This window comes from Octopus bimaculoides, chromosome 13 (assembly GCF_046866305.1).
Source record: "Octopus bimaculoides isolate indiv1 chromosome 13, ASM4686630v1, whole genome shotgun sequence".
Lineage (NCBI taxonomy): Eukaryota > Metazoa > Mollusca > Cephalopoda > Octopoda > Octopodidae > Octopus > Octopus bimaculoides.
Genome location: NC_142940.1, coordinates 44,657,581 through 44,685,142, shown reverse-complemented (window position 1 = coordinate 44,685,142; position 27,562 = coordinate 44,657,581). Strand labels below are relative to the sequence as shown.

Below are 27,562 nucleotides of genomic sequence, written 5' to 3'. Positions count from 1 at the left end.
ATTAATCGTTTCCACTGATCCTAGTACTTTACTGACACCACTTTATTTCACCATTGACCTTGGTAGGATTTGATATTGTCATTGAAGATGATGGGCCATCCTCCACTGGAGACAGAGGGGTGGAAGTCTTGGAGTATCTCCTGCATGGTATTCTCTAGGAAGATGTAAACCACTGGAGAGAGGATACATCTTTGTCAAACATCCACTCTTGTGATGAAGAACTCTCTGATGTTATTTTCGATGAAGTTGTAATCTTTCATCACCTACCACAACCGATCAGGCCAAACTTGGTCAAAGGTCTTTTTGAAGTCAATGAAGTTGTGACAGAGGTCATATTGGTGTTACAGACCTTTCTCAGTGAGCAGTATGATGTTAAATATCTGCTCCACAGTACTCCTTTTGGGCCTACAAGAATTTCTTCTATCTTCTCACTAAGTCTATTTAGCAGAACTCTTAGAAATACTTTGCTAGGGTAGCTAATTAGGCTGATTGTTCTATAACTCTGGCAGAGTCTTAAGTTGCCTTTCTTGGGAATGGATATCACCAGTGATTGGACCCACTCCTTTGGCCACTGCTTCTTCCCCCATATCTTCTGTTTGTGCCTCGATAAACTTTGGCCCTCCATGTTTTAGCTGCTCTGATGCAATGTTATCCACTTGTGGGAATTTTCCAACTTTAAGCATGTTCACTACCTCTTTATCTTCCTCCAAGAGAACTGGATTATCTCCAAGTTCTCTGTTGTTGTGAACGGTGATTTTCATGCCTGAATTTGTGATTGTAAAGTTCTTTACGATACTAGGACTGTCTTTAGATGACATTAAGCTCATCTGTGAGAAGCAGGCCTGTACTGTCCTCAATGATAGTGGTGGTGTGTTTCTTCGTTTTTGTTAGAATTTTGAAGGTTTCATAAGCAACCTTGCTATTGCCCTTCTTTATCTCAGTTTCAATGATTTTTGCACTGGCCTGCTATCCATTTCTCTTTGGTTTCGCTCATTTTCTTCCTAACCTTCCAATTCACATTGTTGTATTGCTGATCCATTAGGTTGGTCTTCCTCAGGTCACCTCTCAAGTCACACAGGTTCAAGATGTCATAGTGACCCATAGTTTCTTTTTCCTCCTTCTCCCCAGCTCTTTTAGAGCCAGTTCGTTTAGTGCTTTCCTGATGTCATCAGTCAGGGTGTTGATACTGTCTTCTAGAAGGTTAAGGACTGCAACCCTGTCACCCACTTTTACCTCAAATTCCTCTGTGACCCAGGGTTCTTTCAATTTGTCTACGTCAAACCTAATATGCATGGTTCTTTTCTTATGTATGAGTCCTTTTCAGTTTGAGCCTCATTATCATTAGGACCAAATCATGATCACCCTTGACATCTACAGGGAAAGTTCTAGTCCTAGCCTTATTGATGCTGGACTTGAACTTTTGAGTTGCAAGGATGAAGTCACTTTGGTTGTGAGTCCTGTCACAAGGTATCATGTTCTGCATGAGGTCTTGTATGGGAACAGTGCGTTGGCTACAATCAGCTTGTGAGTGCTAGCAAATTCTAGGAGTCACAGTCCCACTATCCCAGCCCATTGGTCATATGCATCCAGGCCTGCCTTGGCATTCCAGTCTCCTAGGATGATGGGGAATATCTTTTTTTTTTTTGAGAGCTGCCCTGATGATTTTCTCCAGCTGCTCATAGAACTTGTCAACAGTATCATCATAATATTCAAGTCTTGGCACATAGACTTGTGTGATGGTAATATTCTGTGGTTGGGTACTGGAGAAAAGGCTGATGACTGATCTCACTCTGAGTTTGTTTAATGTTGAAGTCCATTCCATGTTTGTACCTGGCATCATCTTCACTGTACCACAATTTCTGGCCTTAATTTGTTGTTTTGCCAAATCTTGTCCACCTGACTTCACCCAGGTATATACATACATACATGCACAAAACTGCCTTTCACACAGTTTACATCTACCAAATTCACTTACAAATCATTCTGTGGCATCAGGACCAGTTCAAGGTACTGGCAACTCAGGCGGTTGCTCAGGGCGCCATGTGCTAGGGAGTGCCAAGGAGGGCATGACAAAGACAAGGAAATTTCCACAACTGTCAGCTTGTACACACTGAAGTTCAGCTTGACTGGGGTGCCGGCAACCCTAGAGCCAGCCCAGGTTGGCATCAGACTGTGCAGTGGGATTGAATCTGAAACCACATAGTTGCAAACTGAGCTCCCAAACCACACAACCAAATTAAAGAAAAAAATACAGTAAGTGACTAAATAACACAATGCAAAAAATCACTCATTCAATGTTTATTTCTTTCAAAGATGACAATGAAATTTTAAAGCTTTTCAAGTAAGGCTCTTACTTGAAAGTGTTGCCAAAGCTTTTCAAACTGTTTAAAATGCTTTGGCAAATCTTCAATGATATTATCCTCCATTTTTGCCTCTTTGCAAAAAGTTTAGTTCTTCTGATGTTTCTCTACAATTTGTCGTCGGACCTCATCAATTATGTTTATAATTGACAAAGTATCAGCATGAGTGTGAGCAGGACATTCAAGTTGACCTTTTAGAAAATGAAAAGAGAAATTATAAAGGAAAAAAATATTAAAACAGAAACATTTAGAAATTTTTAAAAAATCAAGATATTAAAATATAGAATTATTTATCATCATTGGATTGCTCACTTTTCTATTCTTTCGTTCATTCTTTCCTTTCTTTTATTCTTTCATTCATTCTTTCCTTTCTTTTATTCTTTCCTTTCTTTTATTCTTTCATTCATTCTTTCCTTTCTTTTATTCTTTCATTCATTCTTTCCTTTCTTTTATTCTTTCATTCATTCTTTCCTTTCTTTTATTCTTTCCTTTCTTTTATTCTTTCATTCATTCTTTCCTTTCTTTTATTCTTTCCTTTCTTTTATTCTTTCATTCATTCTTTCCTTTCTATTATTCTTTCATTCATTCTTTCCTTTCTTTTATTCTTTCCTTTCTTTTATTCTTTCATTCATTCTTTCCTTTCTTTTATTCTTTCCTTTCTTTTATTCTTTCGTTCATTCTTTCCTTTCTTTTATTCTTTCATTCATTCTTTCCTTTCTTTTATTCTTTCCTTTCTTTTATTCTTTCATTCATTCTTTCCTTTCTTTTATTCTTTCATTCATTCTTTCCTTTCTTTTATTCTTTCATTCATTCTTTCCTTTCTTTTATTCTTTCCTTTCTTTTATTCTTTCATTCATTCTTTCCTTTCTTTTATTCTTTCCTTTCTTTTATTCTTTCGTTCATTCTTTCCTTTCTTTTATTCTTTCGTTCATTCTTTCCTTTCTTTTATTCTTTCGTTCATTCTTTCCTTTCTTTTATTCTTTCGTTCATTCTTTCCTTTCTTTTATTCTTTCGTTCATTCTTTCCTTTCTTTTATTCTTTCCTTTCTTTTATTCTTTCGTTCATTCTTTCCTTTCTTTTATTCTTTCGTTCATTCTTTCCTTTCTTTTATTCTTTCGTTCATTCTTTCCTTTCTTTTATTCTTTCCTTTCTTTTATTCTTTCCTTTCTTTTATTCTTTCCTTTCTTTTATTCTTTCCTTTCTTTTATTCTTTCATTCATTCTTTCCTTTCTTTTATTCTTTCCTTTCTTTTATTCTTTCGTTCATTCTTTCCTTTCTTTTATTCTTTCATTCATTCTTTCCTTTCTTTTATTCTTTCCTTTCTTTTATTCTTTCATTCATTCTTTCCTTTCTTTTATTCTTTCCTTTCTTTTATTCTTTCATTCATTCTTTCCTTTCATTTATTCTTTCATTCATTCTTTCCTTTCTTTTATTCTTTCATTCATTCTTTCCTTTCTTTTATTCTTTCATTCATTCTTTCCTTTCTTTTATTCTTTCATTCATTCTTTCCTTTCTTTTATTCTTTCCTTTCTTTTATTCTTTCGTTCATTCTTTCCTTTCTTTTATTCTTTCGTTCATTCTTTCCTTTCTTTTATTCTTTCGTTCATTCTTTCCTTTCTTTTATTCTTTCGTTCATTCTTTCCTTTCTTTTATTCTTTCGTTCATTCTTTCCTTTCTTTTATTCTTTCGTTCATTCTTTCCTTTCTTTTATTCTTTCCTTTCTTTTATTCTTTCCTTTCTTTTATTCTTTCCTTTCTTTTATTCTTTCGTTCATTCTTTCCTTTCTTTTATTCTTTCCTTTCTTTTATTCTTTCCTTTCTTTTATTCTTTCGTTCATTCTTTCCTTTCTTTTATTCTTTCCTTTCTTTTATTCTTTCCTTTCTTTTATTCTTTCGTTCATTCTTTCCTTTCTTTTATTCTTTCGTTCATTCTTTCCTTTCTTTTATTCTTTCCTTTCTTTTATTCTTTCCTTTCTTTTATTCTTTCGTTCATTCTTTCCTTTCTTTTATTCTTTCATTCATTCTTTCCTTTCTTTTATTCTTTCCTTTCTTTTATTCTTTCATTCATTCTTTCCTTTCTTTTATTCTTTCCTTTCTTTTATTCTTTCATTCATTCTTTCCTTTCTTTTATTCTTTCATTCATTCTTTCCTTTCTTTTATTCTTTCATTCATTCTTTCCTTTCTTTTATTCTTTCCTTTCTTTTATTCTTTCATTCATTCTTTCCTTTCTTTTATTCTTTCCTTTCTTTTATTCTTTCGTTCATTCTTTCCTTTCTTTTATTCTTTCGTTCATTCTTTCCTTTCTTTTATTCTTTCGTTCATTCTTTCCTTTCTTTTATTCTTTCGTTCATTCTTTCCTTTCTTTTATTCTTTCGTTCATTCTTTCCTTTCTTTTATTCTTTCGTTCATTCTTTCCTTTCTTTTATTCTTTCCTTTCTTTTATTCTTTCCTTTCTTTTATTCTTTCCTTTCTTTTATTCTTTCGTTCATTCTTTCCTTTCTTTTATTCTTTCCTTTCTTTTATTCTTTCCTTTCTTTTATTCTTTCGTTCATTCTTTCCTTTCTTTTATTCTTTCCTTTCTTTTATTCTTTCCTTTCTTTTATTCTTTCGTTCATTCTTTCCTTTCTTTTATTCTTTCCTTTCTTTTATTCTTTCCTTTCTTTTATTCTTTCGTTCATTCTTTCCTTTCTTTTATTCTTTCCTTTCTTTTATTCTTTCCTTTCTTTTATTCTTTCCTTTCTTTTATTCTTTCCTTTCTTTTATTCTTTCCTTTCTTTTATTCTTTCTTTTATTCTTTCCTTTCTTTTATTCTTTCCTTTCTTTTATTCTTTCCTTTCTTTTATTCTTTCGTTCATTCTTTCCTTTCTTTTATTCTTTCCTTTCTTTTATTCTTTCCTTTCTTTTATTCTTTCGTTCATTCTTTCCTTTCTTTTATTCTTTCCTTTCTTTTATTCTTTCCTTTCTTTTATTCTTTCCTTTCTTTTATTCTTTCGTTCATTCTTTCCTTTCTTTTATTCTTTCCTTTCTTTTATTCTTTCGTTCATTCTTTCCTTTCTTTTATTCTTTCCTTTCTTTTATTCTTTCCTTTCTTTTATTCTTTCCTTTCTTTTATTCTTTCCTTTCTTTTATTCTTTCGTTCATTCTTTCCTTTCGTTTATTCTTTCCTTTCTTTTATTCTTTCCTTTCTTTTATTCTTTCCTTTCTTTTATTCTTTCCTTTCTTTTATTCTTTCCTTTCTTTTATTCTTTCCTTTCTTTTATTCTTTCCTTTCTTTTATTCTTTCGTTCATTCTTTCCTTTCTTTTATTCTTTCCTTTCTTTTATTCTTTCCTTTCTTTTATTCTTTCCTTTCTTTTATTCTTTCCTTTCTTTTATTCTTTCCTTTCTTTTATTCTTTCCTTTCGTTCATTCTTTCCTTTCGTTCATTCTTTCCTTTCTTTTATTCTTTCCTTTCTTTTATTCTTTCCTTTCTTTTATTCTTTCCTTTCTTTTATTCTTTCCTTTCTTTTATTCTTTCCTTTCGTTCATTCTTTCCTTTCTTTTATTCTTTCCTTTCTTTTATTCTTTCCTTTCTTTTATTCTTTCCTTTCGTTCATTCTTTCCTTTCGTTCATTCTTTCCTTTCTTTTATTCTTTCCTTTCTTTTATTCTTTCCTTTCTTTTATTCTTTCCTTTCTTTTATTCTTTCCTTTCTTTTATTCTTTCCTTTCTTTTATTCTTTCCTTTCTTTTATTCTTTCCTTTCTTTTATTCTTTCCTTTCGTTCATTCTTTCCTTTCGTTCATTCTTTCCTTTCGTTCATTCTTTCCTTTCTTTTATTCTTTCCTTTCTTTTATTCTTTCCTTTCTTTTATTCTTTCCTTTCTTTTATTCTTTCCTTTCTTTTATTCTTTCCTTTCTTTTATTCTTTCCTTTCGTTCATTCTTTCCTTTCTTTTATTCTTTCCTTTCTTTTATTCTTTCCTTTCTTTTATTCTTTCCTTTCTTTTATTCTTTCCTTTCTTTTATTATTTCCTTTCTTTTATTCTTTCCTTTCTTTTATTATTTCCTTTCTTTTATTCTTTCCTTTCTTTTATTCTTTCCTTTCTTTTATTCTTTCCTTTCTTTTATTCTTTCGTTCATTCTTTCCTTTCTTTTATTCTTTCGTTCATTCTTTCCTTTCTTTTATTCTTTCCTTTCTTTTATTCTTTCCTTTCTTTTATTCTTTCGTTCATTCTTTCCTTTCTTTTATTCTTTCCTTTCTTTTATTCTTTCCTTTCTTTTATTCTTTCCTTTCTTTTATTCTTTCCTTTCTTTTATTCTTTCCTTTCTTTTATTCTTTCCTTTCTTTTATTCTTTCCTTTCTTTTATTCTTTCCTTTCTTTCATTCTTTCCTTTCTTTTATTCTTTCCTTTCTTTTATTCTTTCCTTTCGTTCATTCTTTCCTTTCATTCATTCTTTCCTTTCTTTTATTCTTTCCTTTCTTTTATTCTTTCCTTTCTTTTATTCTTTCCTTTCTTTTATTCTTTCCTTTCTTTCATTCTTTCCTTTCTTTTATTCTTTCCTTTCTTTTATTCTTTCCTTTCGTTCATTCTTTCCTTTCGTTCATTCTTTCCTTTCTTTTATTCTTTCCTTTCTTTTATTCTTTCCTTTCTTTTATTCTTTCCTTTCTTTTATTCTTTCCTTTCTTTTATTCTTTCGTTCATTCTTTCCTTTCTTTTATTCTTTCGTTCATTCTTTCCTTTCTTTTATTCTTTCCTTTCTTTTATTCTTTCCTTTCTTTTATTCTTTCCTTTCTTTTATTCTTTCATTCATTCTTTCCTTTCTTTTATTCTTTCCTTTCTTTTATTCTTTCGTTCATTCTTTCCTTTCTTTTATTCTTTCATTCATTCTTTCCTTTCTTTTATTCTTTCCTTTCTTTTATTCTTTCATTCATTCTTTCCTTTCTTTTATTCTTTCATTCATTCTTTCCTTTCTTTTATTCTTTCATTCATTCTTTCCTTTCTTTTATTCTTTCATTCATTCTTTCCTTTCTTTTATTCTTTCCTTTCTTTTATTCTTTCGTTCATTCTTTCCTTTCTTTTATTCTTTCGTTCATTCTTTCCTTTCTTTTATTCTTTCGTTCATTCTTTCCTTTCTTTTATTCTTTCGTTCATTCTTTCCTTTCTTTTATTCTTTCCTTTCTTTTATTCTTTCCTTTCTTTTATTCTTTCCTTTCTTTTATTCTTTCATTCATTCTTTCCTTTCTTTTATTCTTTCCTTTCTTTTATTCTTTCGTTCATTCTTTCCTTTCTTTTATTCTTTCATTCATTCTTTCCTTTCTTTTATTCTTTCCTTTCTTTTATTCTTTCATTCATTCTTTCCTTTCTTTTATTCTTTCATTCATTCTTTCCTTTCTTTTATTCTTTCATTCATTCTTTCCTTTCTTTTATTCTTTCATTCATTCTTTCCTTTCTTTTATTCTTTCCTTTCTTTTATTCTTTCGTTCATTCTTTCCTTTCTTTTATTCTTTCGTTCATTCTTTCCTTTCTTTTATTCTTTCGTTCATTCTTTCCTTTCTTTTATTCTTTCGTTCATTCTTTCCTTTCTTTTATTCTTTCGTTCATTCTTTCCTTTCTTTTATTCTTTCGTTCATTCTTTCCTTTCTTTTATTCTTTCCTTTCTTTTATTCTTTCCTTTCTTTTATTCTTTCCTTTCTTTTATTCTTTCCTTTCTTTTATTCTTTCCTTTCTTTTATTCTTTCCTTTCTTTTATTCTTTCGTTCATTCTTTCCTTTCTTTTATTCTTTCATTCATTCTTTCCTTTCTTTTATTCTTTCCTTTCTTTTATTCTTTCATTCATTCTTTCCTTTCATTTATTCTTTCATTCATTCTTTCCTTTCTTTTATTCTTTCATTCATTCTTTCCTTTCTTTTATTCTTTCATTCATTCTTTCCTTTCTTTTATTCTTTCATTCATTCTTTCCTTTCTTTTATTCTTTCCTTTCTTTTATTCTTTCGTTCATTCTTTCCTTTCTTTTATTCTTTCGTTCATTCTTTCCTTTCTTTTATTCTTTCGTTCATTCTTTCCTTTCTTTTATTCTTTCGTTCATTCTTTCCTTTCTTTTATTCTTTCGTTCATTCTTTCCTTTCTTTTATTCTTTCGTTCATTCTTTCCTTTCTTTTATTCTTTCCTTTCTTTTATTCTTTCCTTTCTTTTATTCTTTCCTTTCTTTTATTCTTTCCTTTCTTTTATTCTTTCCTTTCTTTTATTCTTTCCTTTCTTTTATTCTTTCCTTTCTTTTATTCTTTCGTTCATTCTTTCCTTTCTTTTATTCTTTCCTTTCTTTTATTCTTTCCTTTCTTTTATTCTTTCGTTCATTCTTTCCTTTCTTTTATTCTTTCCTTTCTTTTATTCTTTCCTTTCTTTTATTCTTTCGTTCATTCTTTCCTTTCTTTTATTCTTTCGTTCATTCTTTCCTTTCTTTTATTCTTTCGTTCATTCTTTCCTTTCTTTTATTCTTTCGTTCATTCTTTCCTTTCTTTTATTCTTTCCTTTCTTTTATTCTTTCCTTTCTTTTATTCTTTCCTTTCTTTTATTCTTTCGTTCATTCTTTCCTTTCTTTTATTCTTTCATTCATTCTTTCCTTTCTTTTATTCTTTCCTTTCTTTTATTCTTTCATTCATTCTTTCCTTTCTTTTATTCTTTCCTTTCTTTTATTCTTTCCTTTCTTTTATTCTTTCATTCATTCTTTCCTTTCTTTTATTCTTTCATTCATTCTTTCCTTTCTTTTATTCTTTCATTCATTCTTTCCTTTCTTTTATTCTTTCATTCATTCTTTCCTTTCTTTTATTCTTTCCTTTCTTTTATTCTTTCGTTCATTCTTTCCTTTCTTTTATTCTTTCGTTCATTCTTTCCTTTCTTTTATTCTTTCGTTCATTCTTTCCTTTCTTTTATTCTTTCGTTCATTCTTTCCTTTCTTTTATTCTTTCGTTCATTCTTTCCTTTCTTTTATTCTTTCGTTCATTCTTTCCTTTCTTTTATTCTTTCCTTTCTTTTATTCTTTCCTTTCTTTTATTCTTTCCTTTCTTTTATTCTTTCCTTTCTTTTATTCTTTCGTTCATTCTTTCCTTTCTTTTATTCTTTCCTTTCTTTTATCCTTTCGTTCATTCTTTCCTTTCTTTTATTCTTTCCTTTCTTTTATTCTTTCCTTTCTTTTATTCTTTCGTTCATTCTTTCCTTTCTTTTATTCTTTCCTTTCTTTTATTCTTTCCTTTCTTTTATTCTTTCCTTTCTTTTATTCTTTCTTTTATTCTTTCCTTTCTTTTATTCTTTCCTTTCTTTTATTCTTTCCTTTCTTTTATTCTTTCCTTTCTTTTATTCTTTCCTTTCTTTTATTCTTTCCTTTCTTTTATTCTTTCGTTCATTCTTTCCTTTCTTTTATTCTTTCGTTCATTCTTTCCTTTCTTTTATTCTTTCCTTTCTTTTATTCTTTCCTTTCTTTTATTCTTTCCTTTCTTTTATTCTTTCGTTCATTCTTTCCTTTCGTTTATTCTTTCCTTTCTTTTATTCTTTCCTTTCTTTTATTCTTTCCTTTCTTTTATTCTTTCCTTTCTTTTATTCTTTCCTTTCTTTTATTCTTTCCTTTCTTTTATTCTTTCGTTCATTCTTTCCTTTCTTTTATTCTTTCCTTTCTTTTATTCTTTCCTTTCTTTTATTCTTTCCTTTCTTTTATTCTTTCCTTTCTTTTATTCTTTCCTTTCGTTCATTCTTTCCTTTCTTTTATTCTTTCCTTTCTTTTATTCTTTCCTTTCTTTTATTCTTTCCTTTCTTTTATTCTTTCCTTTCTTTTATTCTTTCCTTTCGTTCATTCTTTCCTTTCGTTCATTCTTTCCTTTCTTTTATTCTTTCCTTTCTTTTATTCTTTCCTTTCTTTTATTCTTTCCTTTCTTTTATTCTTTCCTTTCTTTTATTCTTTCCTTTCTTTTATTCTTTCCTTTCTTTTATTCTTTCCTTTCGTTCATTCTTTCCTTTCTTTTATTCTTTCCTTTCTTTTATTCTTTCCTTTCTTTTATTCTTTCCTTTCTTTTATTCTTTCCTTTCTTTTATTCTTTCCTTTCTTTTATTCTTTCCTTTCTTTTATTATTTCCTTTCTTTTATTATTTCCTTTCTTTTATTCTTTCCTTTCTTTTATTCTTTCGTTCATTCTTTCCTTTCTTTTATTCTTTCCTTTCTTTTATTCTTTCGTTCATTCTTTCCTTTCTTTTATTCTTTCCTTTCTTTTATTCTTTCGTTCATTCTTTCCTTTCTTTTATTCTTTCCTTTCTTTTATTCTTTCCTTTCTTTTATTCTTTCGTTCATTCTTTCCTTTCTTTTATTCTTTCCTTTCTTTTATTCTTTCGTTCATTCTTTCCTTTCTTTTATTCTTTCCTTTCTTTTATTCTTTCCTTTCTTTTATTCTTTCCTTTCTTTTATTCTTTCCTTTCTTTTATTCTTTCCTTTCTTTTATTCTTTCCTTTCTTTCATTCTTTCCTTTCTTTCATTCTTTCCTTTCTTTTATTCTTTCCTTTCGTTCATTCTTTCCTTTCATTCATTCTTTCCTTTCTTTTATTCTTTCCTTTCTTTTATTCTTTCCTTTCTTTTATTCTTTCCTTTCTTTTATTCTTTCCTTTCTTTTATTCTTTCCTTTCTTTCATTCTTTCCTTTCTTTTATTCTTTCCTTTCTTTTATTCTTTCCTTTCGTTCATTCTTTCCTTTCGTTCATTCTTTCCTTTCTTTTATTCTTTCCTTTCTTTTATTCTTTCCTTTCTTTTATTCTTTCCTTTCTTTTATTCTTTCGTTCATTCTTTCCTTTCTTTTATTCTTTCCTTTCTTTTATTCTTTCGTTCATTCTTTCCTTTCTTTTATTCTTTCGTTCATTCTTTCCTTTCTTTTATTCTTTCCTTTCTTTTATTCTTTCCTTTCTTTTATTCTTTCCTTTCTTTTATTCTTTCCTTTCTTTCATTCTTTCCTTTCTTTTATTCTTTCCTTTCGTTCATTCTTTCCTTTCATTCATTCTTTCCTTTCTTTTATTCTTTCCTTTCTTTTATTCTTTCCTTTCTTTTATTCTTTCCTTTCTTTTATTCTTTCCTTTCTTTTATTCTTTCCTTTCTTTCATTCTTTCCTTTCTTTTATTCTTTCCTTTCTTTTATTCTTTCCTTTCGTTCATTCTTTCCTTTCATTCATTCTTTCCTTTCTTTTATTCTTTCCTTTCTTTTATTCTTTCCTTTCTTTTATTCTTTCCTTTCTTTTATTCTTTCCTTTCTTTTATTCTTTCCTTTCTTTCATTCTTTCCTTTCTTTTATTCTTTCCTTTCGTTCATTCTTTCCTTTCGTTCATTCTTTCCTTTCTTTTATTCTTTCCTTTCTTTTATTCTTTCCTTTCTTTTATTCTTTCCTTTCTTTTATTCTTTCCTTTCGTTCATTCTTTCCTTTCTTTTATTCTTTCCTTTCTTTTATTCTTTCCTTTCTTTTATTCCTTCCTTTCTTTTATTCTTTCCTTTCTTTTATTCTTTCCTTTCTTTTATTCTTTCCTTTCTTTTATTCTTTCCTTTCTTTTATTCTTTCGTTCATTCTTTCCTTTCTTTTATTCTTTCCTTTCTTTTATTCTTTCGTTCATTCTTTCCTTTCTTTTATTCTTTCCTTTCTTTTATTCTTTCCTTTCTTTTATTCTTTCCTTTCTTTTATTCTTTCCTTTCTTTTATTCTTTCCTTTCGTTCATTCTTTCCTTTCGTTCATTCTTTCCTTTCTTTTATTCTTTCCTTTCTTTTATTCTTTCCTTTCGTTCATTCTTTCCTTTCTTTTATTCTTTCCTTTCTTTTATTCTTTCCTTTCTTTTATTCTTTCCTTTCTTTTATTCTTTCCTTTCTTTTATTCTTTCCTTTCTTTTATTCTTTCCTTTCTTTTATTCTTTCCTTTCTTTTATTCTTTCCTTTCTTTTATTCTTTCCTTTCTTTTATTCTTTCCTTTCTTTTATTCTTTCCTTTCTTTTATTCTTTCGTTCATTCTTTCCTTTCTTTTATTCTTTCCTTTCTTTTATTCTTTCCTTTCTTTTATTCTTTCGTTCATTCTTTCCTTTCTTTTATTCTTTCCTTTCTTTTATTCTTTCCTTTCTTTTATTCTTTCGTTCATTCTTTCCTTTCTTTTATTCTTTCCTTTCTTTTATTCTTTCGTTCATTCTTTCCTTTCTTTTATTCTTTCCTTTCTTTTATTCCTTCCTTTCTTTTATTCTTTCCTTTCTTTTATTCTTTCCTTTCTTTTATTCTTTCCTTTCTTTTATTCTTTCCTTTCTTTTATTCTTTCCTTTCTTTTATTCTTTCCTTTCTTTTATTCTTTCCTTTCTTTTATTCTTTCCTTTCTTTTATTCTTTCGTTCATTCTTTCCTTTCTTTTATTCTTTCCTTTCTTTTATTCTTTCGTTCATTCTTTCCTTTCTTTTATTCTTTCCTTTCTTTTATTCTTTCCTTTCTTTTATTCTTTCCTTTCTTTTATTCTTTCCTTTCTTTTATTCTTTCCTTTCGTTCATTCTTTCCTTTCGTTCATTCTTTCCTTTCGTTCATTCTTTCCTTTCGTTCATTCTTTCCTTTCTTTTATTCTTTCCTTTCTTTTATTCTTTCCTTTCGTTCATTCTTTCCTTTCTTTTATTCTTTCCTTTCTTTTATTCTTTCCTTTCTTTTATTCTTTCCTTTCTTTTATTCTTTCCTTTCTTTTATTCTTTCCTTTCTTTTATTCTTTCCTTTCTTTTATTCTTTCCTTTCTTTTATTCTTTCCTTTCTTTTATTCTTTCCTTTCTTTTATTCTTTCCTTTCTTTTATTCTTTCCTTTCTTTTATTCTTTCGTTCATTCTTTCCTTTCTTTTATTCTTTCCTTTCTTTTATTCTTTCCTTTCTTTTATTCTTTCCTTTCTTTTATTCTTTCCTTTCTTTTATTCTTTCCTTTCTTTTATTCTTTCTTTTATTCTTTCCTTTCTTTTATTCTTTCTTTTATTCTTTCCTTTCTTTTATTCTTTCTTTTATTCTTTCCTTTCTTTTATTCTTTTAGTGGTTTCAGTTGTTGGACCCTGGCCCAGCTGGAGCATTGCCTTAATTTATTTTCTTACAGTTTTATTGCCACTTTATGGCCAGAAGTTGGTCTATGGTTCAGTTTGTAGCAGCTCATCTCCCTTGGGTGTATTCTTGAATGGTTGGCTGGGCTGGTATCACTGTCAGGAGTTTACCCAATGTTTTTTTTTAATGTTTCTGCAGAAGTCCCTTTTACATTTCTGATTTCTTTAGGTATATGGGAAGAGTTTATTGAGACAAATTTTCTGAAGTTAGATACCCTTCCTGTCACCAAACCTCACTTCTTGCCATGAAATATTTCCTCATGACCAAACATATTTTTGCTGAATATTGGAATGTCCACCTAGTGGCCATCCCTTATACACGTGTTGGCCGTTGCCAGTACTGCCTGACTGGCCTTTGTGCCGGTGGCACGTAAAAGCACCCACTACACTCTCTGAGTGGTTGGCGTTAGGAAGGGCATCCAGCTGTAGAAACTCTGCCAAATCAGATTGGAGCCTGGTGTAGCCATCTGGTTTCACCAGTCCTCAGTCAAATCGTCCAACACATGCTAGCACGGAAAGCGGACGTTAAACGACAATGATGATATATATATTTGTGTCAGGGCTAAGACAACAGGGTGCAGCTATTCAGACAGACTATTCAGCAAGGCTAACTAAGAATTCATCCTGTTTTTGGCAACAGTACTCTTTGGCACTGGAGACACACATGTATAGAAATATGAGGATGGGCTGAAAAGTTCATAGGCTGACTATGAAGGAATGATGCTAGAGCTGTGAAATCTTGTATGCATTAATTTTGAACACTTTCCAGGTAAACAAACTAACATCTGACTGTTCAAAGAAGAGTTCAAAAGTAACTGATAGCAACTTCGCTTGAAAATGGACAAAATTTGGCATTGTGATATTATTAACTACCTGCAGAAAAAGGGTTTAGCCCCCAACATCATTCATGCTGATATGGTTACTACATTAAGAGATGTTGCTCCAGCTTTATCAACAGTGCAAAAGTGGGCAGCTGAATTTAGGAGAGGAAGGGAGAGTCTTGAAGATGACACAAGGTCTGAATGTCCTGCAACTGCCTTCATCAAGGAAAACGTTGATCATCTTCACTTCACGATGATGGATGACAGGCAATTGAGTAATAACCAATGCTATTAGCATATCCCATGAGAGAGTACTATAGTGAATTGACTGCCGGTGTCTATGAAGATTAATATTCTATTTCAATAAGAAAGCAGATTCTAGAAATAGCAGCTAAAGCCACCCTCCCTCCTATCTTCCAACCTGTGTAATGAAGGATGACATCACACTGGATCTGTTCATGACAGCTAATAATAAGGAACAATATAGCAACAACAGTTTTGCATCACTATGTACATCTACATACATCCCATGTAAGTATTAAAAGTAGTAATATCAGTAACATGAGAAGCACCAGAATGGGAGTCACAGTAATAATATCAGTGGTAGTAGTGGTAGTGGCCTCAGCAGCTATCAAAATATAAGATAACAGTAATCCAGTTACATGGAAGCATTCTTATTATAAAGATGATATAAGTTTTCAAAGGCTTACCCTTCTCTAAACATTGGCGGACACATTCGGCCTGATAAGATAACCCACTGCTATTGAGGTAATTATACTGTGCTTCAGATTTGGGAAGTGGAAATTCTCTTTCTTCTCCATTTACCTCAATTTTGGTGGTACTCCAAAACGGTGGATGTATCTGTTAAAATAGGAACATGCAGCAAATACATAAAGGTAGTATAGTTTAATTTTCTTGACTATTTATGTTATAACTGTTGGAGCTGGTACAATAGATTAATCAATAAATGGCATATCATAAATTCTAAATAGAAATATTGATTAAATTTAAATTTCAGATTAAGTAATTATGAATTTAATTTTCAAATATATTTATCTTTAAACGAAATGATTACTTACATAAATTTTGCCTTTAGTTCCATAGATATATGCGTTAGTTCTTCCATTCAAAGTAGTATCATAGGACAAAGAGGCTCTGGCACTGTCCTTATAAGTCAGAATAATATTGGCAGACTGGTCGGCACCTTTTCCAAATAAAACAACATCATTTCTTATTTTTCATTATTACACATAAATGCAACTATGACATACAAATCATTACATCCTAGAGTTTATAATGAATATTGACATCATCATCATATTTTTTCCACATTTGCATGGACCAGCAATATGACAGCCCTCCATTAGATGTCCCAGTCCTTTATATTCCATTTGTAATGTTCAACACATTCAAGCTTTGATCTACAAACCGGTGTGCCTGTTAGTGTACTGTCAAATAAAGTATGATTTTAATATTTGAGACATATAGGAGGGGAAGTTTCACCAAGAAGAAACCCCAGTACTTCAGTTTATTATGTTTTACTAATATCTAATGTTAAACTGCTAAGTAATGTAACATAAAGAAACACTACAACCCTCTGTGTGTGTGTGTGTATATATATATATATATATATATATATATATATATATTAATATATATATTAATATATCATCATCGTTTAACGTCCGCTTTCCATGTTAGTATGGGTTGGATGATTTGAATGAGGGCTGGTGAACCAGATGGCTACACCAGGCTCCAATCTGATTTGGCAGAGTTTCTACAGCTGGATGCCCTTCCTAACGCCAACCACTCCGAGAGTGTAGTAGGTGCTTTTACGTGCCACCGGCACGAAGGCCAGTCAGGCGGTACTGGCAACGGCCACGCTCAAAATGGTGTATTTTACGTGCCACCTGCACAGTCCAGCGGCACTGGCAACAATCTCGCTCGAATGACTTTTCATGTGCCAGGAAGGCGACGCTGGTAACGATCACACTTGAACGGTGCTCTTAGTGCTCCACTGGGACAGGTGCCATCACGATTTCACTTTCGCTTGCCCCAACAGGTCTTTGCAAGCCAAGTTTAGTGTCTAATGAAGGAGACGTTGGCATTGGGGCCAGTCGTCGAATTTAGTTCGATTTCGATTTTGATTTCACTTGCCTCAACAGGTCTTTGCAAGCGGAGATTAGTGTCCAATGAAGGAAAAGTATGCGTAAGTGGGCTGGCTACATCCCTGGCAGAGGCCTTGGATTTTGGTCTCACTTGGCTTGCTGGGTCTTCTCACGCACAGCATATTTTCAAAGGTCTCGGTCAGAAGTCATTGCCTCGGTGAGGCCTAATGTTCGGAGGTCGTGCATGTGTGTGTGTACCTTTGTTCTGACATCACATGATGGTTGTAAATGAGCATACAAGTGATATTGCTCAACTCCAGTCTTCTGTGAAAAGAATATCTGGATATGGGGAAATATTACTTCACTTGGAAACTAGTCACAAGTATCAGCTACCAGCACTTAGTGATAAGAAAAAAGAATCAAGGTGAAAGGTGGAAATATCCACTATGAGTTCTTTTTACTAGTCTTCTACCCGTAATCAACCCAAGCTACCCACAGAGCAACAGGTGTTTTGTTTTGGTGTCTTTTCATCTCTTAGCCAGATGTTCTATCTATCAATTGAACAAGAGAGACCAGCATAACGGATTGAAAAAAAAATAATGAAAATATTCTCCAGTGCTAATGCTACAACTGGATTTATGATAAGCCTGAAAAAATCAAAGTCAATGTTTAAACATACTCTAGGTAAGCTGTGTGCAGAATCAAACATACTTGTTTAAGAATCCAGAGTTGATATAGTGGATTCGTTTGTATACCTCAGTAGTTCTGCTTCTAGGAATGAAGTGTCAGATTCTGAGACCAATTTGAGGACTGACCCCCCTACCACCACCACCACCACCACCACTGTTTAACGTCCGTTTTCCATGCTGGCATGGGTTGGATAGCTTGGCTGAGGTTTGGAGAGCCAGTGGCTGCACCAGGCTCCAATCTGATCTGGGAATGTTTCTACAGCTGGATGCCCTTCCTAATGCCAACCACTCTGAGAGTGTAGTAGGTGCTTTTTACATGCCACCAGCACAGGAGCCAGTCAGGTGGGCCTGGCATCGATCACATTTGGATGGTGCTTTTTACGCGCCACTGGCACTGGAGCCAGTCAGGGGGCACTGGCCACAGCTGTGATATTGGTTTTTACCCCCCCCCCCCAATTTTTAAAAAATAAATAATAAAAATATAAACCCTCTTTGTGCAACTGTCTTACAAGGTTTGGTTTATGACTGGTAACAGGTGCAGACCTCTTCATTGCAGTATAGGACTTTAAGAGCAAAAGATCATGCGAATCCAGCATTGGAAACTCAACTGGAAAAGATTCCTTGGACACTAGCTTATATTATCTGTTGATTTTATGAAGATAGCAAATAGTAACTTATAATTCTTTTAATTATACTTATTCACTCAATTATGTGTGTGAGTTATATAGACATAGATTTATTTTTCTAAGCCTCTACCCATGCAAAACCATTATCATAATTGAGTAAGGAGATAGACAAAATTAAAGAAAATAGAACTATGTCAGAAAAAGTTTCAAAATCCCTAAAAGAGGTATGCAAGCTATATGAAACCTTCATTAATGAGATACTTACCTGTATCAGCAATTGTTCCAACAGCTGTAATTGTCTCAGGTTTTTGTCTGAATATGAAGTTTGCAAGCCATATTGTATATACACCAATATCCAATAGACCACCACTACCCAAAGAGTGCTCAGAAATACGTGACTTTGAAAATATGTCAACAAAAAATTCTACATCTAAGTAGCGTATCTTTCCTATGGCTCCAGACTCAATTTCTTGTCGAATGGCTGCATAGGCTGGGAAGAAGTTGGACCACAAGGCCTGAAAGAAAAAAACATTTACAAGAAAGATAAAAATGAAAAAACAAAGATTAAGGATGAGAAAATTAAGGCTGAAAAGAAAGGAATGAAAGTAAATATATAAGTAAATGATGGGAAAAAGATATGATAAATATAGAAATAAATGGAGGATGAAAAATTTTATAAAACCATTTTACTTCTGTTACTTTTCTTTATGTTATTCTGTATTGTGATAATCAATATTTTGCAACTATCTTCTTCACCTTTATATTTATCAGATCCACTGTACAGCATTTCTTTCAACACATCGATTTTTCAGATAAATTAACTCATTAAATATATCATTCTACTTCATCTCATGGTACAAAGAATAATATCATTACCACCTTCATTTATTGCTTCAAATCCAAATCAGTGTATCACCATTCTACTAAGGCTGAAAATTGATCCCTTATATAAATTTTGTTTTCATTTTCATACACTTGCTTCCATTCTGCCTCTTGTGACGATCAGTTTTCTACTGCTCTCATTTCTGCACCATTACTTATAAAATATGAAGTATAGCCTTCTAATATTATCCTCTCTTGTAGTTATCTTCCACACTGTCCAGTCTTTCTTCTCCTCCTCCTCCACATCATTATTTAACATCTGTCCTCCATGCTGGTATAGCCAGGATGGTTTAACAAGAGCTGGCAAGCCAGAGGACTGCACCAAGCTCCACTTTCCATTTTGGCATGGTTTTTATGGCTAGACACCCTTCCTAATGTCAACCAGTTTACAGAGTGGATTCTCTGTAAAAAAAAATTATATCTCTAAACTTCTTCTTTGATGAAAAGTCCTATTCCAAAGACTATACTTTACTTCAACATCCAACACGATGGTATACCAATTAGAGAGCCTCTATACAGTAACTGGGTTAGCTTGAAATAGGAGCTAAATCACTCCCACTTACATCCTACAATCTAGAAAAAATAAAGTGAAGAACAACATGAGATAAAAATATCAGGAAAAAGAAATTAGAGAATGACATCAAATGTAGTTGTAGAAACAACACCTTTGAAAAATATTGGGTGGAAAGATTCTGGTCATGGACCTGTTATGATGATGATCTAATGAAACATCACCAATGACAGCATACAAACATACACCAATTCAATATTAAAAGACATACCTCCATGAAAAATAGGTTCTGTGACTTTGCAAGTTGAAGCATGTCTTCTGTATCCTTTGTGGTAATTCCACAGGTTTTCTCACACAGCACAGGTTTGCCATTGTTAAGCATAAGAATGCTGAGAGGATGATGGTAACTGTTGATAGTTGAAATGTATACCAAATCTGTGAGAAAAATGAAATATAATTACTTGGTTTTAGTATGAAAGTAATTTATTTATCTCATTCAAGTGTGATAAGTAGTGGGTCTAAAAACAAGACACCTATCTCTGTGGATGATATGTATATCATTATCATCATTTATGCCTACTACATGAGGCAGATGGGCTTTGTTGAGACAGATTTTCTACAGCTGGATGCCTTTCCTGTCACCATCGCTCACCAGTTTTCATGGCCTGAGATGTCTGTTACTATTTACATCTGTTTTATTACTAACATCTTCCTTATCATCATCGTTCAGGATTTTTTAAATATTATTATTATGCAATTAATTAACAACCACACATGCACGACCTTATTTTTAGCATAAATAACTTATCATTTAGTGTCCATTTTCCATTCTCTGGTATGGGTTAGACGGTTTGACTGGGACCAACAAGCTGGAGAACTGTACCAGCTCCAGTTTGATTTAGCTTGGTTGCAATAATAACAACTCGCACAATAAACATTTGAATAAACAAACTCATTTTTAGGTGTTTTCATTACAAGACTGAGCATTTAACTTGGAAAATTTTCAGTAGGATTTTAATAATTAAAATTATGTCATACCTATGTTGGGATCTTTGGCAAATTCTTCATAGCTGTCATACACATTTGGAATTTTAAATTTGTCAGCAAATTTCTTGGCCTTCTCAAAAGATTTGGATACCACTGCAGTTATCTAAACAAAAACAAAATAATTATCACGTGAAATCAAGTTTTTTGTTGGAGCAGGATTAGAAAATTGGAATGGTTAGGGTTGATAATGAATAATGATTTATGAGCATTAATGTAATAATCCTCATATATATAATATAGACAATACCTGAAGTTTTAGGCAAGGGGCTAGTTGATTACATCAACCCCAGTGTTCAATTAGTACTTATTCTATTGACCCTAGTGCTCAACTGGAACTTATTTTATCAACCCCAAAAGGATGAAAGGCCAAGTCAATCTTGGAGGAATTTGAGCTCAGAATGTAAAACCAGAAAAAAGCCATTAAGCATGTTCTCTGGCATGCTAATGATTCCGCTGGCCCACCAACTTTATAATAATAATCCTTTCTATTATAGGCACACAGCCTGAAATTTGGGGGAGAAGGACTAGTCAATTACATCAACCTCAATGTTTCACTGGTCTAACCCTAACCCTAACCCTAACTTAATTTATCGATCCCTAAAGGATGAAAGATAAAATCATCCTCAGTAGAATTTGAACTCAGAACGTAACAACAGATAAAATACCACTAAGCATTTTGACCGGCATACTAACAACTCTGCCAGCTCACTGCCTTTATTATAATAATAATAATAATAATAATAATAATAATAACAGCATGGTCATGCCTTAGGGCTGAAACATGTAAAAGAATAAAATAATAATAATAATGGTTCCAAATTTTGTCACAAGAGCAGCAGTTTTGGGAAAGAAGATGACCCCAGTGTTCAACTGGTACTTAATTTATTGACCCCAAAAGGATGAAAAGCAAAGTTGACCTTGATGGGATTTGAACTAAGAATGTAAAGACAGATGAAATGTTGCTAAACATTTTGTTTGGCGTGCTAATGATTCTGCCAGCTCGCTGCAGTAATAATAATAATAATAATAATAATAATAATAATAATTGTTTCAAATTTTGCCACAAGGGCAGCAATTTTGGGGTAGGGGATGAGTTGATTACGTCGACCCCAGTGTTCAACTGGTACTTAATTTATCAACCCCGAAAGGATGAAAGGCAAAGTCAACCTTAGCAGAATTTGAACTTGGAATGTAGCAACAGACAAAATACTACTAAGCATTTTTCCCAGTGTGCTAATGATTCTGCCAGCTCACCACCTTTATAATAATAATAATAATAATAATAATAATAATAATAATTTTGGTACAAGGCTAGCAATGTTTTTAGGGGAGGAGATGGGGATTAGCTGATTTCATCAACCCCCAGCACTAAACTGGATGAAAAGCTAAACTGATGGGATTTGAACTTAGACAGTAAAGAGCAAAAAGAAATGCCACATTGCATTTTGTCTCAGCTCGAACAACTCTTCCAATACTTTGTTATAGCTGTATTTTGGATAGATCATTCTGCCAATATAAAACATATACACTAGTTGTAGTTCAGTTCTTCATTGATTGATTCGTAAATCTTTCATTACACATCTGTAGCCTTTTCAATGGTTTCTCTGCAACTATGTTTTTTTTGGTTTTTTTTAGGTGGGGATTATATATTGGTTGGAAGTTTAAGTATATGTATGTATATTCATATTCGAGTATATGTTTATTGTTATGTTCATGTGTGGCTGTGGTGGTATGCGTGTGAATCTAAATGTATGTGTGAGTGCGTGTTTTCATTATATATATGAAAATCTTTTCTTCTGTCAACTTCACTGAATTTCATATTACTACCATCAGGAGATAAGTTGTGAAATTAGGTGCAAGTGTGGGTACCAGTGTCAGTTTATCTTCTGTCATATCAATCATGATGTCCTTGAAGCTTCTAAAGTCTTATGACATTTTATATACAATATATATATATATATATATATGCTATCTGTTGGAGTCTCAGCTTTTTTAGCTGCTATTTCTGAACTTCGGTATGTGGTGAAGCAAATATTTGCTGATCCCTTAATTATGTTTATAAATGTATATGAACTTTTAAATAAGTTCTCCACCGATAATGGTGCTTACATACCGAAGGGCTTGGTAAAAATTATTAATTGTTGATTTATTAATAAATTAATAAATTGATAAACCTTTACCCTTTTAATTTGTAATAATTATTCACTCCCTGTTAGTAAACGCAGATTCTCTGCGGTATTGCTTGTCACGCACATGGTAATTTCTTGAAGGAAGGATAGTGGACTGGCTGGCCGAGGTAGATTCGGTTATGCTTTCAGGTTTGTGTCGATGTAGAATGTTCACTCGTTCATGCATGCACAGTTTGCTAGCATGGTCGAATTTACTACTGGAATATCGTATTGATGAAGGAAATTGAGTATTTATCACTCATATATATATATATATATATATAAAATCATTATTAATGTCAGTCTTTATATTTATCCTATTGCTACAGGCAGGCATAAATTATATCATTAAATTATATTATGCCCATTGGGTCATTATATTATCTTTGAAGAGGGGTAAAGTATATATATTTTATGTTCATTGAAATTTCAGATGTGGGGGTAAATTATATATCATTTTCTGTGATTGATATTTGTATTCTCTCTGATTGGAGTACTTTTATCTTACTCATTTTTTCCCCCTCATTAAGATTGTCACTATATTCAGTCCTATAAATTGATTTAATAATTTAATAATATGTTGAAATAAAATTATGTGGGTGTATAGGCAGAATTTCGATCCTGACATTTATTATCATTGCTTAATGTGTGCTTTCCATTCTGGCATGGGTTGGACAGTTTGATATGGAGGTGGCTACCAGGGAGCAGTCTAGACTCCAACTGTCTCTTGTGCCAAGGTTTCTGTAGTTGGATGCCCTTCCTAATGCCAACCACTTTACAGAGTGTGCTGGATGCTTTTAATGAGCTACCTATCAATTTGTTATGTTATTCTAGAGTATGTTGACAAATGCTGGTCACTTTTGATTTATCCACATCAGTGCCCACTATTTTTTTATCTATAGTATGAGTTGCTTCTCCTGTACAGGTAATAAGTTTTCCACTGCTCCTCAATACAAATGATTTCTTAATATAGTTACAAGGTCAGATATTTTGTGGGTGTGTACAGTCTATTGTACTGACCCTAGTACTTTACAGGTACATAATTTAATATTTAGGAGGGTTACAAGCAAAATTGACTTAGTGAGGATTTTAAACCAGAACATAACAATGAATAACTAAATCTGCTGATTTTGCCATTCACAGAAACATTTTATATTATTAATATATCAAGCAGAATGCTATTATTACATATAATATAAATACATAGAGAAACGAGGAAATATTTTTGTATATGTGCATATGTATGTACTATACTCTCTTTAGGTAAGTATATGGTACATATATCCAAAGAGAACAAGGGAAGATGAGGCCTTTTGAAAGAAATGTGAAGGATGGACTTGTGAGTCCATCATATTACTTTTAGTAAAGAATTTTGTAATACAAAATCTGCTTAGTTTTATTGATTTGTTAACAATTGTGTTTTGTATCCTTTTGAATATTTACTATGCAAGCGAGCGGTGGAAAATTTTTTCACTTGGAAGTGGTCAATGAGACCAAAAAGTTTGAGAAGTTCTAAATTAAAATTTTGAAAATGGTGATCATAGTTTAATTCCAGAAACCAATCAAATAATAACTGATTAGTATACAACAGAATCCATTACATTTTCATTTTAGCATTAAACAAATTAAGGAGACAAACTGGCAGAATCATTAAGATCAGTAAAAATGCCTTGTCATGTAGCAGTTCTTTTGGCTCTAAGTTCTGATTCAAATCTTGCTGAGGTCAACTTTGCTTTTCATCCTTTCAGAATATATAAGATAAAGTACTGATTGGGGTCGACGACAGCAACTCCATTAGTTGTGAAAAAATTATGGAATGATATTGGTTTTCTTTCATGGAATATGAAGAATATAGTTTTGCAGTTTAATATTCTAATCATTACAACACTTTACTTAGCCTGGCATTAAAGTCATTATTATAGAGTTAACCATTTGGCATTTAAACTGGCCAAATCCAGCCAAAATATTCTACCTGTGCTATGTTCAAATGGGCCAGTCCAGCCTCTCGCACCTACCCAACAATGTCATTCTAAAAATAAATAATCATCATCAAAATCTTGAAACTTCAAGATAATGCATGATTAATTCAAAACAATATGGAAATAATATAAGCATTAAATTTGACACAAAATCTAAATGCTGAAGTGTTAAACCAGCGAAGGTGACAGAATTGTTAGCATGTTGGAAAAAATGCTTAGTGGCATTACTTCTGGGTTTTTATGCTTTGAGTTAAAATCCTACTGATGTCAACTTTGCCTTTGATCGACTTCCCATCTCCACCAAAAATAGATTGGTCTTGTACCAACATTTGAAAGTTATTATAAACTTCACACCTGCGTCTGTAAGAGATGGTGGAAGAGAAAGGGGGGGGGGAAGACAAGGAAAGAGTGTAAAGGTATTCTTTTCCCACATTCTTTCCTCTAATGCAGAGCAGTATCACAGACGAAGAAGATAACTTACTACTACTCCTCTCTTTCTTGTATATATCTATCTATTATCTCTCCTCTATTATGTCAGCAGCACTTATCAAATCGTCAGTCTCTCTTCAACGTGTTAACGTTGAAAAGGCAGACGAAATAGGATAAAAATCATTGTACGAAATTTCACGAAGCGATTAAATTTCTGCAGCAATCGAAATGAATGTGCATGAAATTCTCTATATAGAGAGGTATTTTTGTCATCTCTCCCATGGTAACTTTTACATTGACAACTTTCTTTGTATCAGTTTGTTTTTTTTTCACCGTCGTTTCTTCCACCCAGTGACTTGCTTGAAGTAGGGGGTAATGAGAGTAAGGAAGTTTTTTTTCAAAGCCTGAATAATAAAAAAACGACGTAAGAGTTGTGAATATTTCACCCCATATAACTCATTAGAATAAGTAATTAAAAGTAAACAGACAGCTATGGATGAGGAATACAAAATATTTATTGGCATTAGAGTGAAGGATTGGTAGCATCGGTAGAGTGGCTGAAAAATAACGTATTTAGTTGTGTTAACTTTCAAATTCCACGTGGGGCATTGTTTTCATTTTAATCTTTGTTTTTATATGTAACAGAACCTAGAAGATCGCCGATCTTGCCTTTTATGGTACTACTAAAGCAGCGCGGACCCGAACGCGCAGTCGCGCTAGCTAGTCTTGAGTGGTCGATCCTAACCCTATCCCTATCCCTAACCCGCGTGTGCAAATGAATACGTGTTTAGGGTTAGGGTTAGGATCGACCACTCACGACTAACTAGCGCGGACGCGCGACTGCGCGTTCGGGTCCGCGCTGCTTTAGTAGTACCGCTTTTTATACCGCCTAGTTTCGATAAAATAAACAAGAACCAAGTTACACGCGATTAATTCGATTTAATCAACTAAAAGCCTTAGCACCTGCTATGTAATATAATTTAAATTTCGAGGAAAAGCGGTGTCAATTAAAACGAAAGAAATAATAAGGAATGTACAATTATAAACAGGCTGTCTTGAACGGCCGAAACGAATAAGTTTACCGCATGTAATATATATTTTAAATCTTGTCGAAACTTCATTCATAATTTTCTCTAAAGATACTTCTTTATACTTTTCAAAACAAGTAATTTTTTTGTAATGTTTGACAATTACACCCGCCTCATGAAACGGGTGTAATAGTAAAATAATAATACCATTTTAAAATAAATGCCTTATGTTTATCAATGTTAGTTTAATAAGTTAACTAAATGATGGTTAAATGAAAACAGCAATCTATGAATTCTTTTGTACTTCATTCAAGGTAAATAAAACTTTTGTCAACTTACGCTTAATGTTCAATTAACAAGTCGACAAGTGAAACAGTTAGAAATAGCGGTCAAACTAAAGGGTTTGACCCGGTGGGAAATAAAAAAAATAAAATATTCTAATAGGTGTAAAACAACTTACTGCGAACGAATATGAAGAAAAGAACGCGCGCTCGCGAACGGGGGGGGAGAGGCCTAGGAACATTCACGTCCTGAATGTTCCGAGATGCCTCACCGAAAAATGCGCGCTCGCGAACGGGGGGGGGAGGGCTCGGAACATTCACATCGTCACACATCACACTCACACACACACATATTCGTTCCCAGCAAGTTGTTTTACACCTATTAGACTATTTAAAAAAAAAAATTTGTCACCGAGTCTTAAAAGCGTAGATATTGCATTATGTTCTAGACACAATGGAAAAAAAAAAATGCCGGACGATCACTGCTGGTTCAGAGCTAACCTACGGTTAAACAACAGTGATCGAAGTTATATGTACCTAAAAATCAAAGATTGCCAAAAATTATTACTTACTTTGTGTTGTGAAGGATTCAAACATTGCAAAGCATTGCAGAAATCGTTTGATATTAAACCTGCCGAACAGATTCCCCAACGCATTGTTTCTCCTTTGAAATAAGCTAACGAAGTAAAATTGCTGTGTCTGTTGCAAATATGTCAGTTGCTGCACAGACTGTTCTTTTATATAGGCTGATTATATTTTGAAATTAACTGACTATAACTACTTCTCTTCCAATTTGTATCGTTAACTGCTGTTCCGATTTTTGTTTATATTTTATCTCGGCACTGTCATGCTATTAGCTGTCAGAAGTGAAAGTGCTCACTGCCAGTGAAGTATCTGTCTGTCTGCCTGCATGCCTGTGGCTAGCCTGTCGATTCTTTGGCTACTGACAGCTAATACCATGACTGGCCGGAGCGAGCTATATGTCTGTCTGTCTCTCTCTCTTTCTATCTATCACTCGAAAGTTATTGGAACAAATTTGACACCTATATCCATGCGTTTGAAAACACACAGAGTATAAGGGTACTACTAAAGCAGAGTGGTCCCGAATTTTCAACAGAGAGAATTTATCAAAATAGAAAACAAATGAAGTTTGAAGTTTAAAAATAATAGGATCAACCACTCACGACTAGCTAGCCCGGACGCGCGACTGCGCGTTCGGGACCACTCTGCTTTAGTAGTACCCTTATACTCTGTGTGTTTTCAAACGCATGGATATAGGTGTCAAATTTGTTCCAATAACTTTCGAGTAATAGATAGAGAGAGATACAGCTCGCTCCGGCCAGTCATGGTATTAGCTGTCAGTAGCCAAAGAATCGACAGGCCAGCAACAGGCAGGCAGACAGACAGATACTTCACTAGCAGTGAGCACTTTCACTTCTGACAGCTAATAGCATGACAGTGCCTTTATCTCTTATCGCGACAATTTTCGGTTACGTTCGGATTTTTTTTGTTGAGTCTTAAGTAAACTTCCAGTCTAAAAT

At 32.4% G+C, this 27,562-nt stretch overlaps 1 protein-coding gene across 2 annotated transcripts; it reads right to left on the bottom strand.

Annotated features, from left to right (window-relative positions):
- Positions 1–2,278: 2,278 nt before the first annotated feature.
- On the bottom strand, positions 2,279–27,562 carry LOC106873780 (trans-1,2-dihydrobenzene-1,2-diol dehydrogenase). Of its 2 annotated transcripts, none has more exons than XM_089361683.1 (7): positions 26,594–27,562; positions 20,128–20,239; positions 19,361–19,524; positions 17,962–18,211; positions 15,353–15,477; positions 14,984–15,134; positions 2,279–2,551 (listed from the first exon to the last, which is right to left on the bottom strand). In XM_089361683.1, exons 1-7 carry the CDS (start codon positions 26,675–26,677, stop codon positions 2,448–2,450), a joined length of 990 nt encoding a protein of 329 aa, XP_089217809.1. In that variant the 5' UTR covers positions 26,678–27,562; the 3' UTR covers positions 2,279–2,447. The 2 variants fall into 2 exon arrangements, with proteins under 2 accessions (XP_089217809.1, XP_089217810.1); XM_089361684.1 differs by lacking the exon at positions 26,594–27,562 and adding an exon at positions 26,201–26,293.

What these genes read in the sequence shown, in the direction of transcription:
- LOC106873780 (XM_089361683.1), bottom strand. Translation starts at nt 26,677, where the DNA reads ATGCGTTGGGGAATCTGTTCGGCAGGTTTAATATCAAACGATTTCTGC. An exon ending in TGCCAAAGATCCCAACATAG is followed by an intron (nt 19,525 to 20,127) that starts GTATGACATAAT and finishes TTTTTCTCACAG; the next exon opens with ATTTGGTATACATTTCAACT. An exon ending in AGAACCTATTTTTCATGGAG is followed by an intron (nt 18,212 to 19,360) that starts GTATGTCTTTTA and finishes TTTTTCTTTCAG; the next exon opens with GCCTTGTGGTCCAACTTCTT.